At 38.4% G+C, this 25,398-nt stretch overlaps 1 protein-coding gene across 16 annotated transcripts in view; it reads left to right on the top strand.

Annotated features, from left to right (window-relative positions):
- The window catches only part of matn4 (matrilin 4), a 46,848-nt gene that overhangs the window by 15,096 nt on the left and 6,354 nt on the right, over positions 1 to 25,398 (top strand). Inside the window, exons 2-15 of one of the 16 annotated variants that reach the window (XM_036134721.1) lie at positions 7,005 to 7,154; positions 8,696 to 8,871; positions 9,036 to 9,194; positions 9,593 to 9,824; positions 11,967 to 12,089; positions 12,360 to 12,482; positions 13,899 to 14,024; positions 15,903 to 16,028; positions 16,860 to 16,985; positions 18,998 to 19,123; positions 20,041 to 20,166; positions 21,380 to 21,505; positions 22,483 to 22,608; positions 24,763 to 24,885. In XM_036134721.1, coding sequence (XP_035990614.1) covers positions 7,079 to 7,154; positions 8,696 to 8,871; positions 9,036 to 9,194; positions 9,593 to 9,824; positions 11,967 to 12,089; positions 12,360 to 12,482; positions 13,899 to 14,024; positions 15,903 to 16,028; positions 16,860 to 16,985; positions 18,998 to 19,123; positions 20,041 to 20,166; positions 21,380 to 21,505; positions 22,483 to 22,608; positions 24,763 to 24,885 — 1,894 coding nt within the window. In that variant the 5' untranslated portion in view covers positions 7,005 to 7,078. The remainder of the gene's footprint in view (positions 1 to 7,004; positions 7,155 to 8,695; positions 8,872 to 9,035; positions 9,195 to 9,592; positions 9,825 to 11,966; positions 12,090 to 12,359; positions 12,483 to 13,898; positions 14,025 to 15,902; positions 16,029 to 16,859; positions 16,986 to 18,997; positions 19,124 to 20,040; positions 20,167 to 21,379; positions 21,506 to 22,482; positions 22,609 to 24,762; positions 24,886 to 25,398) is intronic. The other 15 variants (XM_036134722.1, XM_036134723.1, XM_036134724.1 and 12 more) reach the window with 15 other exon arrangements.

Raw genomic sequence — 25,398 nt, 5'->3', positions numbered from 1 at the left:
TAGCCTGGGCACATTTTGGTGTCGTTTTCACATGTTTGATCCCATTCGTTTCACAATGATCTCTCAATAAATCTGATTTGAACTGTGGGCTGTGATCAGATTTGCAGGTACTTGGTAGTCCATGTCTACTGAACATTGTTTCAAAACAGTCAATGATTTTGTCCATAGTTGTTGTTAAAACGTCATACTCATAGTAGTGACTGTAGTAGTTTATTAACACCAGAATGGAATGGTTTGTAGGCGGTGGTCCCAGTAGATCTACCGCCAACTCTTGCCAGGGACGATCTGGTGGCACTGTGTTTCTCGGTGGTTCCAGTGGATCTAGCCTGGCTTCAATTTGGCATCCATGGCATCCTTTACAATAATTTTCCGCTCTTTCTTCCATGCCTGGCCACCACACCTTTGTTCTGAGATGTTGTTTTCTCCCAACTTTTCTCAAATGCTCTTTATGAGCTAATTTGAATGCCTGTGCTCTCAGATTTCTGGTAATATTATCCAATTTCCACTCAAAACAATGTATCTCATCACACAGAGTTCATTGTTAACGGGTGTTATTTGCATTTATCAAAATGTCCGTCTCAGATTGCTTTGCACACTTCAGTGAATTCTGAATAGCTGAAACTTCCTCTACCTGTCTGGTAGTGAGTACTTTGGGTGTTGCGTTCACTGCCACAAACCTCACATACTCCTCAGACTCGTGTCTGTGCTCCTCCTCTTCTGTCTGCTCTGGCAGTAATCTTGATAGTGAGTTAGCATTGTTTTGTTTCCCTGGAATGTTGTACGGGTGTAGTCTGTGAACCCATCTTTCTATATGTGCACATGGTTGATCCAAGTTGATCAAACTTCCTGCCATACACATAGGGATGTAACCCTTTACACGCCCACGCCAGTGCTAAGGCTTCCTTTTCTCTTTGAAAATATCTCCTCTCACAGTCCGTCAGACTACGACTCACATAGCACATTGGTACCTCCTTCCCCTTCTGTGTTTGCACCAGCACTCCACCCAAACCCACTGGGCTTGCGTCTGCAGACACTTTGGTTGGGGCTTCTTTGTCAAAATATGCAAAAGTTCCGGTTCTTGCTAACTCTTTCTTTAGAATTTGAAAGTTTTGCTTTTGTTCTGGCCCAAACTTAAATGTTGTTTCTTTTCGAGTCGGACGTCTCAGTAGCTCAGAGAGTGATGTAAATTGTGGTATAAATCTGTCTCTGAAACCTACCAGTCCAAGAAAGCTCATCACTTCTTCAGCATTCTTTGGCTCTCTGGCTTCCTCCACTGCTCTCACTCTTTTTTATGTTGGGCTCATGTCTTTCTGTGTAGGCATTATTCCCATGAATACAAGCCTGTCCATGTTAAACTGCATTTTCAGCATTTAATATCAGTCCACATTCACAGAGTCTTTTCATGACAGTTATGTGTTTCTTGGTCCAGTGCACGGATTTGAAATGTTCTTGACACCTTCAATGCCTGTCAATGCATTTGCTATCTCATGCTGGTATTGCTCGCAGGTTGATGAGACACTAAATATTAGTCTTTTATATCTGTATACTCTGATGTGAACAGCAAAGTGGGAATTTCTCTGGATTGTGGGGTCAGTTCTAATTGTTGATACCCTCACTTGAGATCCAGTTTACTGAAGACTGCAGAGCTGTTCATGCCTTGGAGTATTTCATCCACTGTTTGAGAGACCTCTCTCTCACTATAGCCTCATTTGCTTTTCTCATGTCCAAGCACATCCTTCGTTTTGGGAGTGTCACAATTGGATTTACCCATGGTGTGGATTCCTCAACACTCTCTATAATATTCATGTCAATCAGTTGTTGGATTTTCTTTTCCATAGCTTCCCTTAGGTGGTATGGGATGAGTCTGAGTGGTTGTGCTACTGGTTTTACATTCAGGTCTGTGTCAATACGTATCTGCTTGGTGTTCAGTTTTCCTACTCCCTCAAAGTACTACTACTCAAGTGTGTGCCTAATATCACTGGCTGCAGCCACAGCTTCACCTATGTTAAGCACTCCAAGCTTCATGGCATTCTTTTCCTAAGAAGTGGTTCACCATTGTCTCATAAACTCAGCCTGCTCTGACCTGTCATCCACCTTGATTTGACATTTGAATGCACCTTTAACAGTAAGTGACTGAGTTGAGGAATATGCATACAAACTCCTCTGCTGTTTGGGCACATAGGAAAAAACCTGTAGTTTTTCTGAACATTTTCCCCCATAACATTACTTGTTGGTCCAGAGTCTTGTAACATTTTTAATTCTACATCCCCCACAGAAAATGTTAGTCTCTCTTGCATGTCATCTTCATTTATAATAAATGCAAAGTCCTTCTGTTCATCTCCTACCAAGTTGACCTTTCTTTTTTTCTTGTCTTTTGTGTGACAAATCTTTGCAAAGTGGTCCTTGCCATTGCATCTGCGACATGTCTGTCCCCGTGCTGGACATTTGGGGTCACTTCCATTGTGATTAGTATAACCACATCTGTAACATCTTTTCTCACTTTTATTTCCTGCTCTGCTTCCAGTTGTTACTGTTGGTTTCACAGCTTTTCCTCTGTAGTTATATGACTTACTGCTTCCTCTTCTTTCTTTCCAGCATCAAAGCTCATAACTGCAATCTGTTTCTCCACTCTTTCACATTGCGATGTCAACTTCAGCGTGTGACCGAGTGTCAGCCCACTCCGTCCTCGAGCAACTTCCTCCATTCATAATCCGATGTATATTCACTCAGGATGGATCTCTTATTTGATTATCCGTGTCCCCATGAAAATTGCAATCCTTGTCTTAGGCGTGTGCTAAACTGTTGGACGGTCTCACCTCGTTTTTGAGACATCTTGTAGAATGACTGGCAGGCAAACGCTACATTCACCTAGGACACGAAAAGTACGTATTGAACGCGTCCACTGCAGCCCTGTAGTTCGTCACTTATACTAGCTAAATTACACTCTTGGACATCCTTGTCACCATTGTTGTATGTCACGCCATAATGCTTAATCAGATGTGACGCTAGAGTATTACGAGCCACCGGTGAGTCTAATCCAGCGTTTTCTGTCTGCCTGCCTGCCTGTGATCTGACCCGCTTCTGTCTCCTGATTCTCTGAGCCTGCCTTACTCCTGTCGGACATGATTGCCTGCCTGTTACCGGACCTGGTTCTGTGCCCTGACTCTGCCCTCAGATTCTGATTTGGGCTGTCTTTGGATTTCTGATAACCCGGCTCTGACTCTGGATCTGCTCTCGGATTATGGACTCTGGTTTATCCCATCAATCATCCTGCCAGCCTCTGTCATCACAGTTCTGAACCGTTGCCTACCTGTTGAAGATTTCCCTGCTACCTGCAGTAGTTTACCATCAATAAACAGGTTTTAAATGCTATCTGCTTTGTCCGGCTGAATTCTGGGTCCTCTGATTCGGGTCGTTACAGTTGGTTGTCCTTGCTGGCTTATTGAAGGATTGCTGTGAATCTTTTCTGTTCAATGAATAATATCAGTGAGCCTCTATTTTTTCTATTTTATGTATAAAATGGCCTTTCTATTGTGTCGGTTTATGCCAATCTATCTGTTTAAAGTCAGGTTGTATGCATCACAAAACAATTTGTTGGTACTAATAGGCCTTGAGTTTTTGTGTTCCCCTTTTAACTTATCATGCCAGAGATACCACTGTATATATGTATATATACAAATATAACCCGCCTTTTTCATATCTGTGTTTGTTCATGACTATTTATTTTAGTACGAGAGCTGCTAGTGACCACAATGTCTATTAATTTCAAGTCAAAGCTGACCTTTCATTAAAAAAATGCTACTTTAACGGCCAGGGACAGCGATGGTCTCTCTGCTATCTCTGCTTACATCTCCAAAATATTAGCAAACATGTCTACTTGAATAAATTATAAACCTCTAATTGCTTTTTAAAACAAGCAGTCTCCAGATGCAAAAGTCAACAGAGAAGCCAAAACAAAAAAAGCACAGTAGTATGCAGAAAAGAAAACATGCAATGTTTTGTTCTGTTTATATTGGTTTCAATTTTCGCTTTTATGGAGCCATCCCTCCATCTAATATCTTTACCAGCATACTGTCTGTGATAGGTTAAATCCAGGGTACACTCTGGAAAAATTACTGGGAGAAAGGCCTCAACCAGGATTCAACATCAGGAAATTCTTGCTGTGAGGCAACATTGTTGCACCGCACAGTGCAGCTTTGTTTTATGGAAATTAACATAGAGAGAAACTTCAGTCCACTTTTTTCTGTTTTTGTTTCTTATCGTAAACCCATTAAAAAGCAGGTAGGCTGGGTTTCTGGTGCATTACTGGAGATATCTGTGTTTTTCTTTCTCAATTAATGAACTGTTAAAATTATCTGTTCACAAACACACAGGACACCTGCTGCTGTACGCTGATTGTTTGTTAAGCTTTGCAAGGCTGCCACATAGTGGATGTTTTGGTAACTGCTGGTACAGTCCGTAGAAACTAACAAGACCAGCAGCTGAAAACATGGCCTGTTTTTCAAGAAAACAGTTGTAGACAGTATGAAACAGATGCTGTTTCATCATCTGTATGTACAATTTATTTCACTTTTACAAGGGTTGACACAGACTCTTTGTGTCAGTATTATAAAATTACTTGTCAGGGTTGGAAAACATTGGGAAGGCTGATTGTGTTCTACCCGTGTTTCATTCTTTCAAACCTTGCGTTTTCTGACTCGCACCAAATTCTAATGTTTTGGGGAGACGCAGACTGAACCGATTTTGACTAGGCTCTGTTCAATCAAGGCGCATTTGGACCTGATTCAGAGAGCAGAAACGCTGCAACATAAATGTAAATGCATGAATAATGTACTCCAGATGTTTGGCTGGCCTTTCATTAACTACAAAGATGCTCCTGTGAAAATGAAAAAAAAAAATTGTCAAGACTGAAGGGGAAGAGAGGAAGTAGGCAGAGAGAGGAAGAACAGATGCTGCAGAGAAAGATGAGACAAAAAGCAGAGACAAAAAAGCAGAGAAAAGGCCTTTTGTGCTCTGCTACATCTGTGGACTCATGACTCTGACCTGAGCTCACGATGACTGGAGTTTCTGTCTGCCAGTCTGAAGGAGATTAACTCCTACAGGATGGTCTCTGTGGGCCTAAAAACAGAGAGGTGTCTTTCATGCCGCCTGTTTGAGTTGACCGGGTTCCCTGAGCATAAACACATTCCAGACGTTATCATTACCCCTTTGCTGCTGAGCTGATAGCCTACAGGGTTACTGACAGACACACAAGCAGATCAGGCATTTGTGTGTGCTTCTCCACAGCCCTCTATTAGCAGGAACTACAGTGCACCTTCACCAGGTGTTTGCAGCCAAGTGGTTTATGATAGGGCAGGACTGGAATGTCCCACTGCAACACAAACCTGCCACCGCCATCAGGAACACAAAGGGGGGAATTCTGCAGGAATCTTTGTTCCTCTCTAATCACTGTGTTCAGCACCAACAAATCAAATGAGGCAGAACAGAATAATATCTCCAAATAATGCCCTGCTGTAGGATAATCGGTAAAGGAAATTAAGTGCTTGATATATGTGTGGCAGCCTACTTTAATGATAAAATTATATCGTTGTTAATTCAGGTTAAGTTTGATTTTCATGGAATTTAGCAAAAGTATTTTTTCTAATTCAATCGATACAGAAGTTGCAAATTTAAGTTGCAGGTTGAACTTAACACAGTGCCTTTTCAGACAATTTCCTTTTAATAAACATGATAGAAATTTTGCTACGGTGACAAATAAAATACTCTGATTCTGATTTTGAGATAATAGAGCAGGTGGTAACGCTGTTGACCCACAGAAAGAAAGCCCTGAATATGAATCCGATGTGCACCTTTTTGTGTGAAATTTTCTGGGTTTTCTGTCGGTGCTCCGGCCTTGTCCCGCAGCCCATGTGTTAGCCTGATTGGCCATTATAAATCAGGTTTAAGTGTGTGCGTCTGTGGTTGCTTCTTTGTACTGTCGTGTTGCCCTATGGTGGACTGGTGATGGTTTCAGGGTGTATCCTTCCTGTTGCCTAGTGATTGTTGGTTAAGGTCAGAAGCCCTCGTAACCATGCAAGACTGGAAAAAACAGATAAATATGTTGTGTAACATCAATATTTAGAGCCCAAAAAGAATATAATTTTCTGCAATTTGCATCTTTTTCATCAGACCTATTTAAATAATGTTTTAATCAGCACTCTCGTCTCAAACAGTAATGTCAATTGCACTCATCAGCCTTTACCTCTTGTTTGCAGACACGTTTTATGAGTTTCTATCATATATGAGGAAATATGGAAAAACATTACATCTCTATTTAACCGCCATCATGAAAATTAGTCCATGGCCTCCATTTATTAATTGTACTTAGTGTCTATTTAAAAGGGAGTTTTCTATAATCTAATTATTTCTTTTATGTTTTCGGTGTACAAAGTTCACAGATTCTCTCTGCGTACTCTGTGGTCATTGATTATCACTGATAATCTGTTCAATGAGAATTAAGGACATTAACAAAGTTGCGGGTGGGATCTTAGAAAATGAGTGTTACCTAGACATTTTTTTTATATGAAAGAGCTTGATTTCCACCTAATGTGTGTAGCATCAGTCTTCGATGAGATAAGAATTAAGCTGAAACTGCCTGCTTGAGACTTAATCAAACAGTGAAGTTAAACAAAAGTAGTACAAGTATTAGGGATAGTATGACATAAACTAATTTCTGCCTTTATTGTTAGTTAACTTGAATTCCTTGCTGTGCAGTCACTGTGAGGGTTATTAAGAAAGCACTCCTCCATATGACAAGAATAATTTATCTTCTGGCATCTCCTGACCCCAACATTGAAATTGGACTAAATCCAGATCTTTAATTCACGTCATTTTGGCCTGAGCCTTCTAAGGATTTTTTTTGACACATTAAACACATATTTCAGACTAGCCTCAAACTTGGTAAAGGGGCTAGGATATTGTCTCTGCTTTACCTCCGGCTGACCCACCAACTCTCACCCTTACAGTTTGATTCTTCTCCAGTGGAGCCAAGTCCAGCTGTGGAGCAACTTGCTTCAAAATTGTGATCTTCGGAGTGAAGATGGGAAACATCACAGCATTCAGTTGCTTCATTTTCTTGACCTTTGCAGTCTTCACCACCGCCAGACCAAAATCAGGTCAGTCTGCCTTTAGCAGGAGAACATATTGAGTTGTCATCTTTCATATTTTTTGTTACTCCCAATGGAAACAGATCATTTTTCCACTACCAGGAGGATCATAAATTACCTTTAAAGTACCTTCAGAGAATTTGCGAGTCATAAGCAATTCATATTCCATCTGCAATTCACTTCATGTTCATGGCCAGACAACAGACTCTAAGATGTGCTTAATCACCTGTTATTGCTCCTGTCTGCTTGAAATCAAAGGTGAAATCCTAGACAGTCCCACACACCGACCACGCCGTCTCTCTGGTTAATATTTCCAGTTTAAGCTCAGCCTGGGATGAAACTCTGGATGTGCATTAATCAAGCAGTCCTTTCCCAGCTTATAAAACTGCAGCAAAAACACTGACCCACCAAATACCTGATTCATTGCTGCAGTGTATTTTAACCATGATGATGTTACAACATGAAAGTGAGTCAGAGAAGAAAGATGAAAACAGATGCCCAGTAGTAGCTGATACTGTGGAAAACTTAGGTTAGGTGCTGTAAGTGTTAAACATAAGACCCATGCAGGAGAGTGCCTGCCAAATACAAGGAAAGACCAGGGGGCTGAGCCACCAGAATAATCTGTCAGCTTTTATTATCAGACGACTAGCAACAGGCTAACAAAATACATTTTCTTTAATCTAACACCAACAGTTTGTCAGGTCCATTTCTGGGACTTAGTTGGTTTCTTAAGAAGTGTGGTTCTACATCCACCAATGACCTTTCAAAACAGACAAATGTTTTGCCTTCAGCATAGACGGTTTATCTTAAGTACCAGATTCATCTTGTGTCTGTAGACTCCATTTGGATTTCAAATCAGCTGACGAGCTTGGAAAAGTTAAAGTTGGGTACAAAAGCTTAAATGTTTCCGACAGGTGAATATATTAATAACGTATTGCAGGGTATTTCTAAAAAACAACAACCTTGCTGACAAAAATTTAAACCAGTCCACAAAGTTTGAGCAGATCTTATATAGTCAAAAGGTTCTATAGGGTTTAGTTCTGTCATTGTCTCCAAATGCATCACAACCTCTCGGCATCAAATGTTCTGGAATAGGAGCCATTATGAGGAACTGGTAGACCAATCAGAACTGGACTTTGCTGTAACTACATCAATAGAGATGATGAGGGATGAGATATTATAACACCAACTTGACTGTTTTACACCAGATCCGACCCAGAACTTGTGCAAAGAGTATAAACACTGACCTTACATACAATAGACTTTATTGCAAATAGGCGCTACAGTTTTGAACATCAAAAAAATAAAATAAAATAAAACAATCATTAGGTTGAGAAAGCGGCTCACAAACCCCAGCTGGTCAACTGAAGTGGGAAGGAGAGCAAGGGGCTCTGGAGATGAAGGGTTGAAAGTTGCAAGTGCATAGGATAACAGTGCTTACATATTTGTTGTTTTCTTGGACTTATAATATATCTGCTCCAGGAAATGAGGATACAGTCAACGGTTTTACTAACTAGTTTTACAGACTGTCCTTGTAACCCACGTTTTAGGTCCCGATCAGAAATGTAAGTCTGGTCCGGTGGATCTGGTCTTCCTCATCGACAGCTCCCGCAGCGTAAGACCTCATGAGTTTGAGACCATGAGGAAATTCATGATCGACATCCTGAACACCCTGGACATTGGACTCGACACCACTAGAGTGGGAGTTGTTCAGTACTCCAGCAAGGTACAGTTTCAATGATCATCCAGACCCTTTTCAGTCATTCTTCTTTATAGTTATCAGTAATTTGTTTCCTTGGTGTGTTGAATTTGCATATTTTTCCTTTAAGGAACGGTCAAAGCAATGAACAGTTTACTAATGTCAGTATCAATGACCCCCTCTCTGCGTAGGTCCGCAGTGAGTTCTTCCTGAAGACCCACAGCAAGCTGGAGAGCATGGTGAAAGCCATTAATGAGATTGTTCCACTGGCTCAAGGCACCATGACAGGCCTCGCCATCAGATATTTGATGAATGAAGCTTTCACTCCTGGACAGGGAGATAGGCCAAAGGTAAACATGACATAAACGACTGTCTTAAGTTTACCTTTTTTATTGATTTGACAGGATGATTTGGTTGAATAGTTTCACAACAAACTCGGATACAAATATTGTATTTCTCAGACAACTTTCACATAACATACAATTTTGTTTGGCTGAACCTTGTAGAATTCATCAGAATCTTGTTATGAAAAGCTTTTTTTTTTAAATCTAGGCATATAACCCCCTAATTTCCCCATTGTGGGAAAATAAGGATATTTCTTATCTATGAAAATGAAAAGAAAACCTTTTTTTTTAGGAGAGGAGGTCTTATTAGTAGTTATTGCAACTATTCTTTAACACTTTATAAGCACGCTTACATTCTTTTCTATAGATTACATCTTATTACATCTTCTGATATTTCTCCTTAGGTCCCCAACGTAGCTGTGATTGTGACAGATGGACGTCCTCAGGACCGTGTGGCGGAGGTGGCAGCTGAGGCCAGAGAGAAAGGCATTGAGATCTATGCTGTGGGAGTGGCGAGAGCCGATATGACATCACTAAGAGCCATGGCGTCGCCGCCCTTTGAAGACCACGTCTTCCTGGTGGAGAGGTTTGACCTTATCCACCAGTTTGGACTGCAGTTCCAAGACAAGCTTTGTGGTGAGACTACTAAACGGAAACATCTCACAGCTGTGAAGATTCACTTTTAATATTAAAATTTCTAAAACTGATTTTAACCACAACAGATGTTTTGTTTTAAAAAAAAATCTGGCTATAGTCATTAAACTGTCATTGACAGACTTAGTCTAAAATATTCCTTTCCTATTATTTCAGTAAATAGCATAAAATACTTTGTGTATAACATTGTACAAAATATAAATATTTCTACAGGAATGTGCACCAATTTTAAGCACACTCTGGAGCTCATAAATCACATGAACTCCGGAAAGTCAAACTTTCTGGAGTTGAGATCATGTTTTTGTAGAAGTCCCATCTGAACCCGGCCTTCACATTTAATTCAGTAAATGGATTACTATTTTTTGAAGTGATTTTAACAGAGTGCATGTAAGCAGCCAAGTATTCTGAAATGTGATGCAGCTGGCTTTAACAGGGCCAAAAAAAACTTTGGTTATGAATTTTGAAAACAATAAATGCTTACCCTGAAGATAAAAACAAATCCCCATCTCACTGCTAAACCTTTTTCTATATTTCATACCAGACTTCACAAATACCTCAAGTCGGAGACTTTTCCACATCCAGGAGCTATTCTGAACTAAACCATTGATCTTAAAATATAAACTAGTATTGTTGAATGGAAGAAAAGGGTAGAAAGTTACCTGTATGACTGAGTAGATCAAATAATTGATGAAACAATATGTGTTTAATTTTGTGGAAATGAAAGGGTGGTGTGAAGCTGATGGAATTGGTCTGCAATGTACCTGCAGAAATGTTATTACAACAGTGTTGTTCTGTCAGCTTTATTCAAGATTTATCAAAATTAACAAAAGTGCAACAGTTCAGCGAGAAAAGCATCAGAATTATAATTAGATTATGGGTTATGTGCAGCATTACTGTCCCAACAATGTACTGGGTTGCACTGGAGAGTAAAAAGTTCTGTTTCTTCTCATCTGACCAGACCACCCTTCTTCGTGTGTTTGCTGTGTCCCTACAGGGCTTCTGGCAAACTAAAAACATAATTTCTCTTGGCTGCTGGTGAACCATCCACGCCTTGGTAGGATAGAAATAGATGCTCAAAGATTTGTTTAAAGCCATGTTGTATACTTATAAAAGACCAAAAACCCTTTGATCATGATAAAATAGTTATATACCCCAAGCCTTCATCCTGATAATGTTTTGATGGTCGTTTTGTGGATAAAAATAGCCCCAGTACCAGGCGTGATGACCAGATATAAGCAGATGTGGTGCCATCTACTGGCAGTATCGCAGAACTATCATAATTCCAGTTTCCTTAATTAATAAAACAATATTAAATACTGCTGGACCAAGCCTGATGATATTCCCAGCGACATTCCAGTCTTTTCCCCCTTGGAATAATATTTTTTTGCATTTTTTTGCATTGGATCTTGGACCATTCTTCATTGTTTCTCTGGGTGATGCTAATAGCCGTTAGCCACTTCCTTGATTTAACCCCTGTTGCGCATGCGCAGTGACATACTTCCTCTGTTATTAAATATAAACACAGAGAGATATATTTGCTAACAAAATCAGGAAAAACAAAGCGTAAAACACCAAAATAACAACTAATATGTCAGCAGGACTTGATAATCTTTCATAAAAACTTTGCATGCAATCAGAGTGAGCTACAGATGTATAAATTAAAAAAAAGTTAAATAAAAAGGCACCTTTAATGTTTTATAAGCTGTTCCCTTATTAAACCTTTTCACTTTTCCCCTGAAGTGATCATTAATCTTCATGATCCTGTTTGTTCAATAATTTTTTTCATCTTTTGTCTGAGACCTTCCCAGAACAGCTGGATTTATACTGAGAACAAATTAATATAGCTGGGCTGTATTCACTCATTAGGTAACTTATGAATGCAGTCTAATGAACTGGGTTTTATTAGGTGTTATTAGAGTGGTGGCCTAATGGTTAAAGAGCAAACCGATTGTGTCATGGAGAGGCTGCAAGGTTCCTGGTTCAACTCCCACACACTGGCACTCTGGGTCTCTGAGCAAGACCCATAGCCCCAGAATGTTCCCCAGGGGCAGCACAGTGGTGGCCTATTGCTCCTTAAGGGATGGGTAAAAATATACTGACAGTTTGCTCTAAACTGTGCTGCAGGTATTGATCTGTGTCTGGAGTCGGATCACGGCTGTGAACATATCTGTGAGAGCTCCCCAGGATCCTACACCTGTGACTGCCTGCCTGGATACAGGCTGAATACTGATGGGAAAACATGCTCAGGTAAAAATACTAACAAGTCATATTTGAATTTTATTTACAGATAAAGAGGGGACATTTCATATGCAACTATCCTTTAACAGCGTTTGTAGAATAAATGCATAATAAGAATTACATGCAAGGAATTTAGAAAGGAGACAAATGTACTTTGTTGCAGATGCATGGAGAATGTACCCCAGCAAAACATCTGATAAACGACAAACACTTAAATCTTATCAGAGGTGATTTAACATGTGATTTTTTTGCCTTTGTGTGTTTGCATGTGTTTCTTAGCCATCGATCTGTGCGCCGAGGGAAAGCATGACTGCCAGCAGATCTGCACCAGTTCACCTGGCTCCTTCACCTGTGACTGCAACCAAGGCTACCACCTGAATAATGACAAGAAGACATGCTCACGTTAGTCTCACACACTCATACAAACTGCACAGTCTTTTCCATGTTTCAGTGTGACGTGCAAAATAATCTGCTGCTACATTTCCATATATTAATCAATATTTAATTTGCATGACTTCATGTCAAACAGATTTTTATTTAATGGGAAATTTGCAACATTTCTAAAGTTTTACTTAGAACAGTTTGGTTCAGCTTGATAGTTTTGCTTGCTTAATGCAGTAGGTAATTGTAACTGTAAAAACAAAATCTAGCAGTTACATTTGTCATAATCCTTTTAAGAATATTTGCACTATTACTTGACTGAAACAGAGACTAAGGCTGCTGGTGAACATTCATATGTGTTTAAATACCTTTGAAATTTACAATATTGGCCTCTTATTTGGCAACAAGTAGCGATGGTAAACCAAACCTTGATTTTTTTTGTAACCATCTGTGGGTCATGCAGTTTGCAACATCAAACTGCATGACTTTTAAAAATGTTAAGTCAAATGCTGAAATATAAATTTTCTGGCTGACTTCCTGCAAATCATAAACAAAGCTTTGCTGAATTCCTCTTGCTTCTCGCTGTAACCTAATGCAAACTCAAAATTATGCCAGGCTGCAGCAGTGCTTGCCCTATCGCTTTTTGAGCTGATGAGAGCTTAAACATTGGCAATTAACATATGATATTTGTCATTTCCAAAGGCACATGTTTGTGTTCTTAATACATTTCCACCACTCTAGCAAGTGTGGGTACAGTAAAAAGTTAGCAAAGGCAAAAATCATCAAACCACTTGTCATGATGGCGTTTGCATCATTTTAATTATCTTCCTAGTGTAACACAACATATAAAATTTAGCTTTTTTTGAGTTACTTATACTGTCATACTCATGTCATTAACATCCTGCCACAAACTTCCTCGGGAAAATATTTACTTGCACAAGCATACATGTAAGTCTGCAACTGATATTTGTAACTTGGAAAAAATGTTTGTATAGCAATGAGAACGTTTTAACAGCCATAAAACCCAGGCATATCCACACAGTGGTTTGTTTGTGCATATTCACGCCTTCTGCACATGAGCTCATGTACAGATGCAGTGAGGCAAGCAACACCTGGAGCTAAGATTGTGTAGAACGAATTATGACACTTTAAGACCTTTTGGTAACCCAAGACTTACAACTCCGTTTTTAAGTAATAGGTATTTTCAGAGTGTACCCTGTGATTATTGTTAACAGAAAAAATATGTTTTTAATGAAAGATTGTCAGCTATTCTGATTTATAACAACAACTGGAGCACTGAGGCTACTTAGAGGTTACTTGTGAAGTAAGTTATTATATTTATTTTACTATGTTGGAGAACTGTGATCACAGTGTGCTTTCAGAAGAAAAATGTTTTAATACACAATGAATGTAACTAAATGGATGTGTGTAATTTAGCCGTTGACCTGTGCACTGAGGGAAAACATGACTGTGGACAAGTGTGTGTCTACATGGGCCCGGGCATCTTCACCTGCGACTGCAACGAGGGATTCAGACTCAATGAGGACGAGAAGAGCTGCTCACGTTAGTCAAACGTTCTGAAAAAAACAACTTATATACAAAGATATGTACATATACACACATGTGACATGGAAGCATTGCAGTTGTAAGTGTATTTTTTTAATTCTAATGTTATCCTATACAATCTAAATCAGTGGTCTACAACTTAAATCCTCAAGGGCCAGTGTCTTGCAACTTTTAGATGTATCCCTTACCCTGCACACAATCTGGAAGTTTAGCCACACAATCAAATGGCTAAACTTCCTCACTAGCATGCAGTCAGGCTCTGCAGAGCTAAGATAATGAGCTCATATTGGTACCAGGTGATTGTAGCAGAGACACATTTAATGGTTGCAGGACACCTGCTCCTCAAAGACTGGCATTTGAGACTACTGATCTAAAGGTAGTTCAAACCAGGCAAATACACACAACACACTGTATGACCATAACACTTTTCCCCACAAGAAATCAGAATAAACTTATCTGTTCTATGTCAAGAAAGATTACAAGATTCTTTTGAGATTTATTTTTAACTTTCTTTAATCTCAGGCATTTACATAAACTTCCTCGGGACTTGTTAAATAGCCTTGAAAACAGTAGGACTGTGGTCAAACATTCAGAGTATCCTTTCACAAGCTCCTTGTTTGCTGGAATTTAGTCTCATTCCTTGAGGCAGAGCTGCTGTAACTGAGACAGGTTTGTTGCCTTGCTCTCATATATCTTTTCACTTCTGCAAACTAATTATCTGTGTGACAGATCAGTTCTTTGTGATGGCCACTCCAAAACATTGACTTTGTTGTCCTTAAGCCATTTTGTACCCAATTTGGAGGCTTAAGTATGGTCACTGTGTTCATTTGGAAGACCCATTTGTGCCTATGCTTTAACCTCCTAGCTTATGTATGTCTTGAGATACTGCTTCTATATCTCATGATGATCTTTCCTTAGTATTTCATCTATTTTGTAAAGTGCACCAGTCTTTCCTATAGCAAAACACCCCAAAGATAAGATAATACAACCCACATACTTCAGTGTTGATGGTGTTCCCAGGCTTGTAACGATCCCTTCTTTTCCTCCAAATGTAATGATAGTTATTTTGGCCAAACAATCAAATTTTAGTTTCATCAGATCACAGGACATGTCTTCAAATCAAGGTTTTTGTCCTTTGTGTATTTCTAATCTGCCTTTTTACATTGATTTTGGAGTGATGGATTATTACACTTGGAACGGTCTTCTAACTGGTGTAACTACTGGACTAATTTTGACACATTGATATTGACACATTCATACCAGCTTCAATAAGCACCTTCACAAGATCCTCTACTTTTCCTTCTAGGGTTGAGATGCACATTTAAGACAAAAATTAAACTTATTTGATTTAAATGTCATGAAAAAAAATCTAATCTTTACAAAACCTTGGCTAAGTCATCCTGGCTTTTCCAACTTGTTTAAGGCTACAGTAGTCTTGTAGACTTCTGAAATTGAAGAAAGCAACAAAAACCTTTCTAAAAATATCTTATTATTCTGCCATTTAGGTTCTTTTCAAAACAGTGAGTGTGAATACGTAGTCTTGACTGAGCTGACTGCAAGATGTTTTAATATTTTATGAGTGCAACTGTTGTTCGCCATTGTTTTAAGACATCAAATTCACATCGAATGGTGTTAAAATATACTGAAGAATCCAATTAATTAATTATTGATTCCAGACACTTTTTAAAGCAACATAAAAACCTGAGGATTTAGATAAGCTCTTTATATACCCTCATCATACCCATAATGTGTGTTCGAGACTCTAAAAAATATTTGTACATTGTTGGAGAGTAGATTTCTTAGTCATTTCTAAATGCTTTAGGAATAAATGGTTAGCTATCATAACATCTAACTTCGTAAATGTTTACAATTTAGCCATTGACCTGTGTGCTGAGGGAAAACATGGCTGTGAACAAGTCTGTGTCTACTCGGGCCCGGGCATCTTCACCTGTGACTGCAATGAGGGATACAGACTCAACGGGGACAAGAAGACCTGCTCACGTTAGTCTGACCTCACAAAAATACACACATACAGACATTTTACAGACTTTTCTAATGATAAAGGATTCAGCAACAGAATTTGACTTCAGTCTGGTCAATTTTTGCAAAGTAAATTCTGAACTATCTGCAACTGAACAGCGTCCATATGTCACTGTAATTTTTCAAATCTTGGTCAGGATAGTTTGAAGACATCACATATATTTTAACTAAACATGTGTCATGCAGTTGCCATCAGTCATTTTCATAGAAAAATTCAGATCTATGATTTACATTAAGTTTAAGAGTAATCTTGTTGAGATGTGTTTTAATAAATAAACTAAGAGATTGTTTCAGTGGCATTTGTAAAATGTTAAATCTGAAATTGTTATCAAGTCACTAAAATTTAGAAGCAATGATTCCACCATTTTTTTTAACTTTAGAGATTCTTGTCCTAACTTAACTAAGTGAATAAGACATGAAATGCTACCATATTGATAGAAATGTTTATTAATATTATATATTTACATACCTTAATTCTACAAAAATCTACTGTTGCTGCCATAACAGTTGCAGTAGCAAAAATATTGATTCAGTCCTCAACAAGAAGTCATTATTTATGCAAATGTAGACACAACTCTCCAATATTTTAATGTCACATACTTTTCAGAAATGGTCCTAATGGGCAGGGTTGGTAGAGATAAACCTCAGATTTTGACTTGTATCATTTAGATTATTAACTCCGCTATCTCCATCACCACCATGTACATTAGCAAACCCCCCAAAATGTAAAATCTTTTCAGTAAAAGAAGGTGCAAGAAAACAAGTTTAATTGACTGCATCTTTGTAATTTAGCCGTTGACCTGTGCGCTGAGGGAAAACATGATTGTCAACAAGTCTGTGTCTACTCGGGGCCGGGCATCTTCACCTGCGACTGCAACGATGGATACAGACTCAATGAGGACGAGAAGACCTGCTCACGTTAGTTGGGCCACAGGTTTTGACTTATAAAATATGGTTTATTAACCCAGCTAATTGCATAATGGTTACAATAGATGCAATAGATTTCATACTGTCGTTATTTGTGAAAAAAGTGTCAAATTTGAAAAGCTGTGTGTGAAATAGTCCATCTTCAGCATTGTCATAGGATTAAAGTGAGGAGTAGGAGCCAGGTGTTGCTTATGAAATATGCTTGATTAGTTGATCGTCAGCAAGTGTGCCAACCCCAGTACTGACATGGCTTTCTGCCATTTGCCACTTTGTGTTAACACTGTGGCAAACAGCTAGCACTCTTCTCATGAGTTTATGTTCCTGCAGGTGCATCCCAATGTGAGACCCTGCTATTGCAAGACTCCAAGAGCTACGTGTCAAATTCAGCATAATATTAAACATAATGACAGTACAATAAAATGTTTAACCACTCCAAACCAGCCATAATTGTTCAAAGACAAGCAATCTTCAATATAAAAAGGAATATGGCAGCAGTACTTAGGCATCTCAGGGTTCTACAAGACTTTTAGGAAAATTTTTGACAGATAACAGTAGAGATATCTGGCCATAATTCCTCGTGCCATGATTTCAGGAAACCTAACACAGCATATATGAATGAAAACCCCATACTAAGCTTCAAACACGGTGATGGAGGGGGGATTATTTGTGCTCGTTTTGCAGAAACAGAACCTGGGCACCTTGCAGTTATAGGGTCGACTATGAACTCATCTCATATGACCAAAGTGTTGTCAAGTGAACTATGAGGTCAAGCATGATTTAAATTAGGTTAACAGAACTATAATGCCAAGCATAGCTCCAAATTTATTCCAAAACGGCTAAAAAAGAAGAGTCAGGTTGTTGCAATAGTCCAAAGTCCATTCAGCCACCCCATTTGATTTCTGTGCTGAGAGCTGTGCATAAATTGTTTGTGATAAAGGTCTGTCCAGGGGTCTACTTTGATTTCATACACAGATTTTCTATTAGGCTTTTATCTCAGTTTAATAAATAATGACAGTGTGGAATTCATAGTCTTTTTTGTACACCATTGGTTGGATTTATATAGATTAAGAAACTGGTAAAAACTAGGGGTCTCATTTATAAAACGTTGTGTAGGATCTATACTAAAAGTTTGCATACACCCACAGGCCGACAATGACATACGCCAAAAATAAATCCAGATTTATAAAACCTTGCGCACTTCTACCAGTGCACACTTTTGCTTTATGAATCACAGCTGGATCTGAAGGTTTGCGTACCTTTGCCATCAAAGACAACCACCGGCATTTTAGGATGCTGATGGCACGTGTCACAATTGAGTGTGAATGGGTGTGAGCCATATTAAGGCACACCTCCTCTCTGCTCTGGGGTTTGGAGAGTGGGTTAGCAACCAGGACCTGAGGGGGAAACCACTGTCCCATGTAGGTTTTATTGTATAATTATGGCTTACCAGTGCAAGAATGATTATCATTGTGGTTTGGGATACTTAAGATAAAGTTGATCTTTTAATAAAGTCTGGTATGGAGTGAAATTGAACGTCTGAGGGGACTCATAATGCAGTGTGGTTGCAATTGACCACCTCCCCATCTGCGTCACCAGTTTCCCCTGTTCCTAAAACGGGCGTATGCATGGGTCAGGGTTTGCATGAGGGATCGCACATTCTGACGTCAAGTTTTCCTTTATAGATCATGGCCTTTGCGTGGAAAGTGATGTATGACAAACTTAGTCTCCATTTTGTGCATACGCAAGCTTTATAAATGAGACCCCAGGTGATGTTAAGAATGGACTGATATCTAAAACCTTTAAATTTAAAAGAAGGATTCTGTCTTTTCCTCCTGACAGTAAGTGCGGGAGTTTTTTGATGGTTAAGGGGTGAAAGTACAAGACTCTTGTTATATTTATTTCACTTTGGTAGATTGAAACAGTTGTTTGTTTTAATTCGATTTTTTCAGTAGTAAAAAGGTTAAAAACCAAGAAGATTAACTCAATGAATGTCTGCAATTTAGCCATTGACCTGTGCGCTGAGGGAAAACATGACTGCCAACAAGTCTGTGTCTACTCGGGCCCGGGTAGCTTCACCTGCGACTGCAACGAGGGATATAGACTCAACGGGGACAAGAAAACCTGCTCACGTTAGTCCGATCCTCACAGAAACACACACATGTGCAGACATTTTTACAACTACACAAATCTGACAACACAAACAATTATATTTGTTGTGTAAATCTGACAACAGGTTGAAGATGATATTCCTAATAATCTCTACTACTGCCCAGACCTTGTATTTTAATGTAAGAGCTGGAATGTTTTTCAGGAAAGCTTTAGGTCATGGCACTAATAATATCTCACAACAAGTCTTATTGACAACTACTGCACAAAAAATCAGGTCTACCAGTTTACCTCTCAGATTAGGTGTCATCTTCTCCCTCATGTCCCCTGACAAGACAGGTTTATTAAAGAAAGAAGTTTCCTAAACTATTAATACTTAATAGTTACTAGCTCATTAAGAGTCAAACACTATGATTTTGTCTTAATGAGGTAAAACAAATCATCTCATAGAAGTGTTCTTGAACTATTTATTAAGTAAAGGCACTACACACTACTTAAATAATATTATTTAGTACTGCTAGAATACATTTTTACATTCAATATAAAGTAATTATTTATGTACACAATGCGTTACTTCTCCTTGAAGACAAGGATGTAATAATCTTTTCAAGTTCATGTCATTGGGTGGATTTGTAGAAATACTTTTCCTAAATTTCGGCCTATATGATTTGCCTTTTCAGCCCAATAACACAAATAACAGGACATGATTTAGTAGAGCACGCCTTAAGCAAGGACCTAAACCTTTTAGACCTTCTGTGTTTTGTCATTCTACGAAGGAAATTACTTATTTAGCTACCATTTGAATACAGGGATTATTAAAAGGCCATATTAGAAACATTGTTTTGAATTGGTTCGTGGTAAATATTTCAGAGTAATTCATAAATGTTTAAACAATGGTTAATAATCAACAAGTTTAACTCGATTAATGTGTGTAATTTAGCCATTGACCTGTGCGCTGAGGGAAAACATGGCTGTGAACAAGTTTGCATCTACTCTGGCCCGGGCAGCTTCACCTGCGACTGCAACGAGGGATACAGACTCAACGGGGACAAGAAGACCTGCTCACGTTAGTCGGGCCTTCACAAAAATACACACATGTACAGACATATGTATATATATGCACATCTAATAACATATAATTTCCTTTTTTGAATGTGTCTTACAACCAAGTTGACATTTCTTTCCTCCTAAAATCATGAAAAAAATTTACGTTATCTGTAATACAGGGAAAGACAAAGAATGTTTTTTTTGAAAACTCTATGCGTCCTTCATGAAAAATAACTTAGTATTTAAATAGAAGTCTATATGAAACATCAGTAGCCTCAGTTACTGCTATTCAAATCACATTGCAGAACATCACTTCAAGTAAAGTTTGTGTAGCTGCTATGAGACAAGATGACAGTGTTTAGAGCTTTTCAAACATTTACCAGTAAATACAATAAGTCATACTCAAGCAGATGTTGCGTTACTTATTCTTCAAGATGAAGACCCGACTCTCTCAATAATTATTTCACATAATTTAATCATTTTTATCAATATCAGTTAATGTTCTAAAATTAGTGGGATTAGCAGGACGACTAATCCTAAATTTGCACTAATTATTATTTTTTGTTATAAACCCAGCTTTCTTCTTAAATAAAATCAGTGACCCCAAACCCTGTGTCTCAGAGCCGATTGTCCTGAATGTTCTAAATGTGCCATACCTTTCCACACCTGATTCCAATAGCTGCGTTACATTCTTAATATGTCATTAAACAATGCAGAAGTCTGTTAACAACCCATTATTAAGATAAGTAATTGGCAATAGGTAACAATTAAAACATACCAGACAATTTGCCCTGAGCATGAGGATTGTGGAGCACTGGCTTATTTCATTATGTCAGTATGCAGAGTGTAATGGAAATTAATGTTAATATTTTCAAATTAGCTTCAGCTTTTTCATCTGCTTCACACTACTAACTCTACAGGCTTGTTTGTCCTTTTGTTATTTGCGCCAAACAAGCCAAACCAGACTAACACACAACACTCAGCAAGCCCTTTTTGATCACTTTTCTTCTTTGAAATTTTAATGTTCTTATTAGTTTTACTGTTGTTCTCATTACTGGTTGGTCATTGGAATGGATTTTATATTCAGTTTATCACAACCTGACCTACATAACCACAGAAGAGTAGTTCTCTTGTTTTACTGTTTGATCTTGTCTTGTATCATAAGTTGATACTTGTTTAGAAAAAAATGGAGAACGAAGAGAAATTTAACCCAATGAATGTGTGTAATTTAGCCATTGACCTGTGCGCTGAGGGAAAACATGGCTGTGAGCAAGTTTGCATCTACTCGGGCCCGGGCAGCTTCACCTGCGACTGCAATGAGGGATACAGACTCAACGGGGACAAGAAGACCTGCTCACGTTAGTCGGCATACACATTCATATGTATATATTTACATAAATTCAATGATAAATGCTGTTTTATCTATCTGACAACAAAGTTGTACTTGTTTCTTTTTGTCTTAGTCAAACCAAATATCTGCTACTTTTGCAAGCTTTAATATTTCTGAGAAATGGTTGAATGGGTCAACATTAACTATCTCACTTGCAGTTTAACTTAATATTGCAGTCAAATTTGTCCAACCTAACCTTTATGAAAATGTAAAAATAAAGAAAATAGTATTTGAAATACCATATCAAACTAACAGTTAATGTGCTGAAAAAATCTTAAAATGTTAGTAATTTGCTAAATCCTTTTTTTTCACAAAACACTCTGAATAAACCACATAAATAACTGAACAAATCAGTTTTTTTTTTGTTTGTTTTTTTTTTTTTTACATTTTACTGGAAAAATAAACTCCCAGAACATAATTAGTTATGATTAAAGCATGGTCAACATATTAGTAGTAGACCCATGTTGTGAAGCAAATTCACTTATCAGCCAGTTTAACCTACATTAGTGGTTAAACTTGCAGACAACATACCAGACAAATGCATATAAAAACCTAAGCAAGCTTTATGTAAGAACAGAAACATTTCCTTGTGTCGCTTTGTTAATAAAGCTAGTTTTCTAAATGTAAACATATTCATAATGCTGTTATCTTGGTAGGGAACTCTTCACATCACTAACTCCACAGTTCTTTTCTGCCTTTTATATTTATTTATTCATTATATTAAAAACATGAATACAAACACTCCATCCTCCCTTTTCTTCTTCATCTCTTTTTTTCTACTAAAACCCATCACTATTATTGGTCTTTTTGCCTCTTGCTACATATTAATATTTCATTTTATAATGTTATTTATATCTCAATAGGCAGTTCTATGGCATATGTATGTCTTCAAGCAAACCTTTCCACTAAAAACAGCATAAAACTGATTGTTGTGTCTAATTTTAGCCATTGACCTCTGTGCTGAGGGAAAACATGACTGTGAACAAGTCTGCGTGAACATGGGCCCGGGCATCTTCACCTGCGACTGCAACAAGGGATACCGACTCAACGAGGATGAGAAGAGCTGCTCAGGTTGTCAAGACCCTCATTAACATACACACATATATAGACATTTATACACATACAAGGTTCTGATGTCAAATAATGTATCTAAGTCACAGACAATTGTCTTCATCTTTAACCATGCTCGCTTTATATTTTTTCCCCTAAAGTATTTTGTATTTATCCCCATCAGCCTGAAATTGTATATATTACCAGTACTTGGAGGGAGTGTGACCACTACACAACCTTTAGAAAACAACTAAACAGTGGTAAAAAACAAATTAGTTATGTACCCATAGATACATATTTTCTTCTCTCCATTGGACCATAGAATTGCATTTTTACCCAGTCTACTGAGAAAGTAGGGATACCTAAATGTTTCTTTTTCATTAGTATATCTCTTTACAACAGCCAACCAGGCAGTCAAAATGCTTCAAAATAAAATAATTAAGAAATAAAAAAAACATAAAAGAGATAAAAGATCAACAGGGCAGAAGTTAGGAATATGTGGTAAAACCCTACAGTGCAAGTGATTATTAAATGTCTTCCTGAAAAAAAATTGTGCTAAAGAAGCAAAAAGTAAGAAAATTACTGTAAAATCAATCTAAATCATTCTCATTTGTGACCCGGGATGGAAGTAACATTCCCTATAAACAATCGGTCCTCTCCATCAACAGTATATTAGTCAAGTATTCCTCCTTTCAAACCTATAGGTACGGTCCGGAACTACTTTAGAGTGTAGCCTGTGTTTACCTTCCTGGTTCCTGAGCCAATCACATGACAGGTTCCCAAGAATTTGGTATTTTATGACAAAGGTATTTGAACAACAACTTACTTTGGCTAAATTGTCTTCACCTGTCATCTTAAATTTTGCTGTGCAGTATCCTGCTCTCTTGACTTGGCAAGACTTGGGGCGGGGGCTGTTTTGTGTGTTGCTCCAATTTGAAGCAGTAGGTTTCATTATTACTTATTGCTCTTTTAAGTTTGGATTTAGGCCCTGTTCGGTGATTGAGGGGGTCAGCTAAACCATTGACACCCACATTTTGGACCATCTGTAGCCTTTTGAGGGATGACAGAGACACACTGACATAAAGAATGTTGCAGTATGTTTGAGCTAATAAAAGCATGTGTAGCCTTCTCAAGATCAGCACGGTTTAAAAAGGCTTAACTTTCGCTCAAAGACGAAGGTGGTAAAAGCTTGATTTGAATCCTCAATCAGCTTGTCTGTGCTGCAGGTTGAGGGAGTGAAATCATCTGGTAACAGAGAATGTGATAACACTATAAAGCAGAGGAGAACGCCAATAAAACGGCGGAACTATTACTGCTTCTGTGGGAACTTTCTGAGAATATATTCTGTGCTGGAGGAGAATCTCAGCAGATGGTCAAAGACTTTCCACAGATATTTATACCCCTCCACTAGCTCCACTGGCTTCCCATGGGTGATGGTGGTGACAGCAGCAGCTGTTACACTCTAGTGGCTGGAGAAGTCCATCATGTCCTTGGTCTTACTGAAGTTCAGTTACATCTCCTGCAGAGCATCTCCATTGTAATGAACGAGGCCTGAAAGCACAGGAGAACTGGGTTGTCTGCGACTGCGTACTTCACCAAATGATAATCGGGTGATTTGGAGCTAAAGTCATCCATTAAGAGAAATTACACCGGCTTGGGTGGAGCTGGTCAATGTATAGCAGAAATCTAAGAGAACGTTCATGACCAGTACTCGCTGTCATCTGGTGGTCAGAACATCCAGTGTCCACAGGATTAATTTCTGATCCGGCTGAAGGTGGCAGGAAGCTCAATGGCCAGGATGTGAGGCTGCAGGGTTGGACGTTGAGGAGATTTCAGCCAACAGAAGTCTGTCTAAGGAGTCAGAATGCTCCAGATGTTTATGCATGGCGTCAATGTTGAGTGTTTTTGCATAGTCAACACCTCCATCTGTGCAACATAAAAATTAAGCTTTCATCACAAGTTCAGTAGACGCTACAGGCCAAAGATCATTCAGTGTTTTGGCTGTGCTTTTTTGGACATAGTGTTTTTTATAAACAAACAAAAAAAAACCTTATTACATTATCATAGTATCCCGGTTCACTCCAGCTGCAACATAGAAAGAAACTGATATAATGACGCACAAAAACCATTGACTCTGACTACAAAAAAGAACTCAATATGTCTGTGCTCTTTTAGCCATTGACCTGTGTGCTGAGGGGAAGCATGACTGTGAACAGCTCTGTATCAGCGCACCAGGCGTGTTCACATGCGACTGTAACAAAGGATTCAAACTCAACAAGGACAAGCGGACTTGCACAAGTCAGTGAATCCCTTTTTTATTGTCTTTTTTTTCTTCATTGCATGACTGATTAATATTTATTTATACATCACTAATATTCCCATACCATTGTTTTCTCTGTTCACCTACAGAGTAAATTGCCTCTTTTTAAGCATCACTGACTAAGCGGAGAAATCCTTTAAAAAGTGCTATAAATTCAGGAATTCAAAGCTTTGATATAATGTAACTTCTTTATTGGATCTCATTAATGACCTGATTAACTGATTAACGGAGACTGGACTTATGAATCATAATAAAACTATTTACAAGCATAAATCAAGCAGAGCACTATGGCGAAAGCCGTACTGCTCTACTTGTGAAAGTAAAATCTGTTGAGCTCTATTTGGCATTAAGACAGCTATTCTTATTGCCACATTGCCAGACAGGACACTGGGGAAAAAAAAAATATTGGATGAATTAGACAAAGCCTATACAACCGTTCAGTATTCCAGTTTGCAGGTAAACCTTTACATTATTGTAGGAAATTTTTAACT

This window comes from Fundulus heteroclitus, unplaced genomic scaffold (assembly GCF_011125445.2).
Source record: "Fundulus heteroclitus isolate FHET01 unplaced genomic scaffold, MU-UCD_Fhet_4.1 scaffold_90, whole genome shotgun sequence".
In the NCBI taxonomy this organism is placed as follows: domain Eukaryota; kingdom Metazoa; phylum Chordata; class Actinopteri; order Cyprinodontiformes; family Fundulidae; genus Fundulus; species Fundulus heteroclitus.
This window is presented reverse-complemented; position numbering and strand designations above follow the sequence as displayed.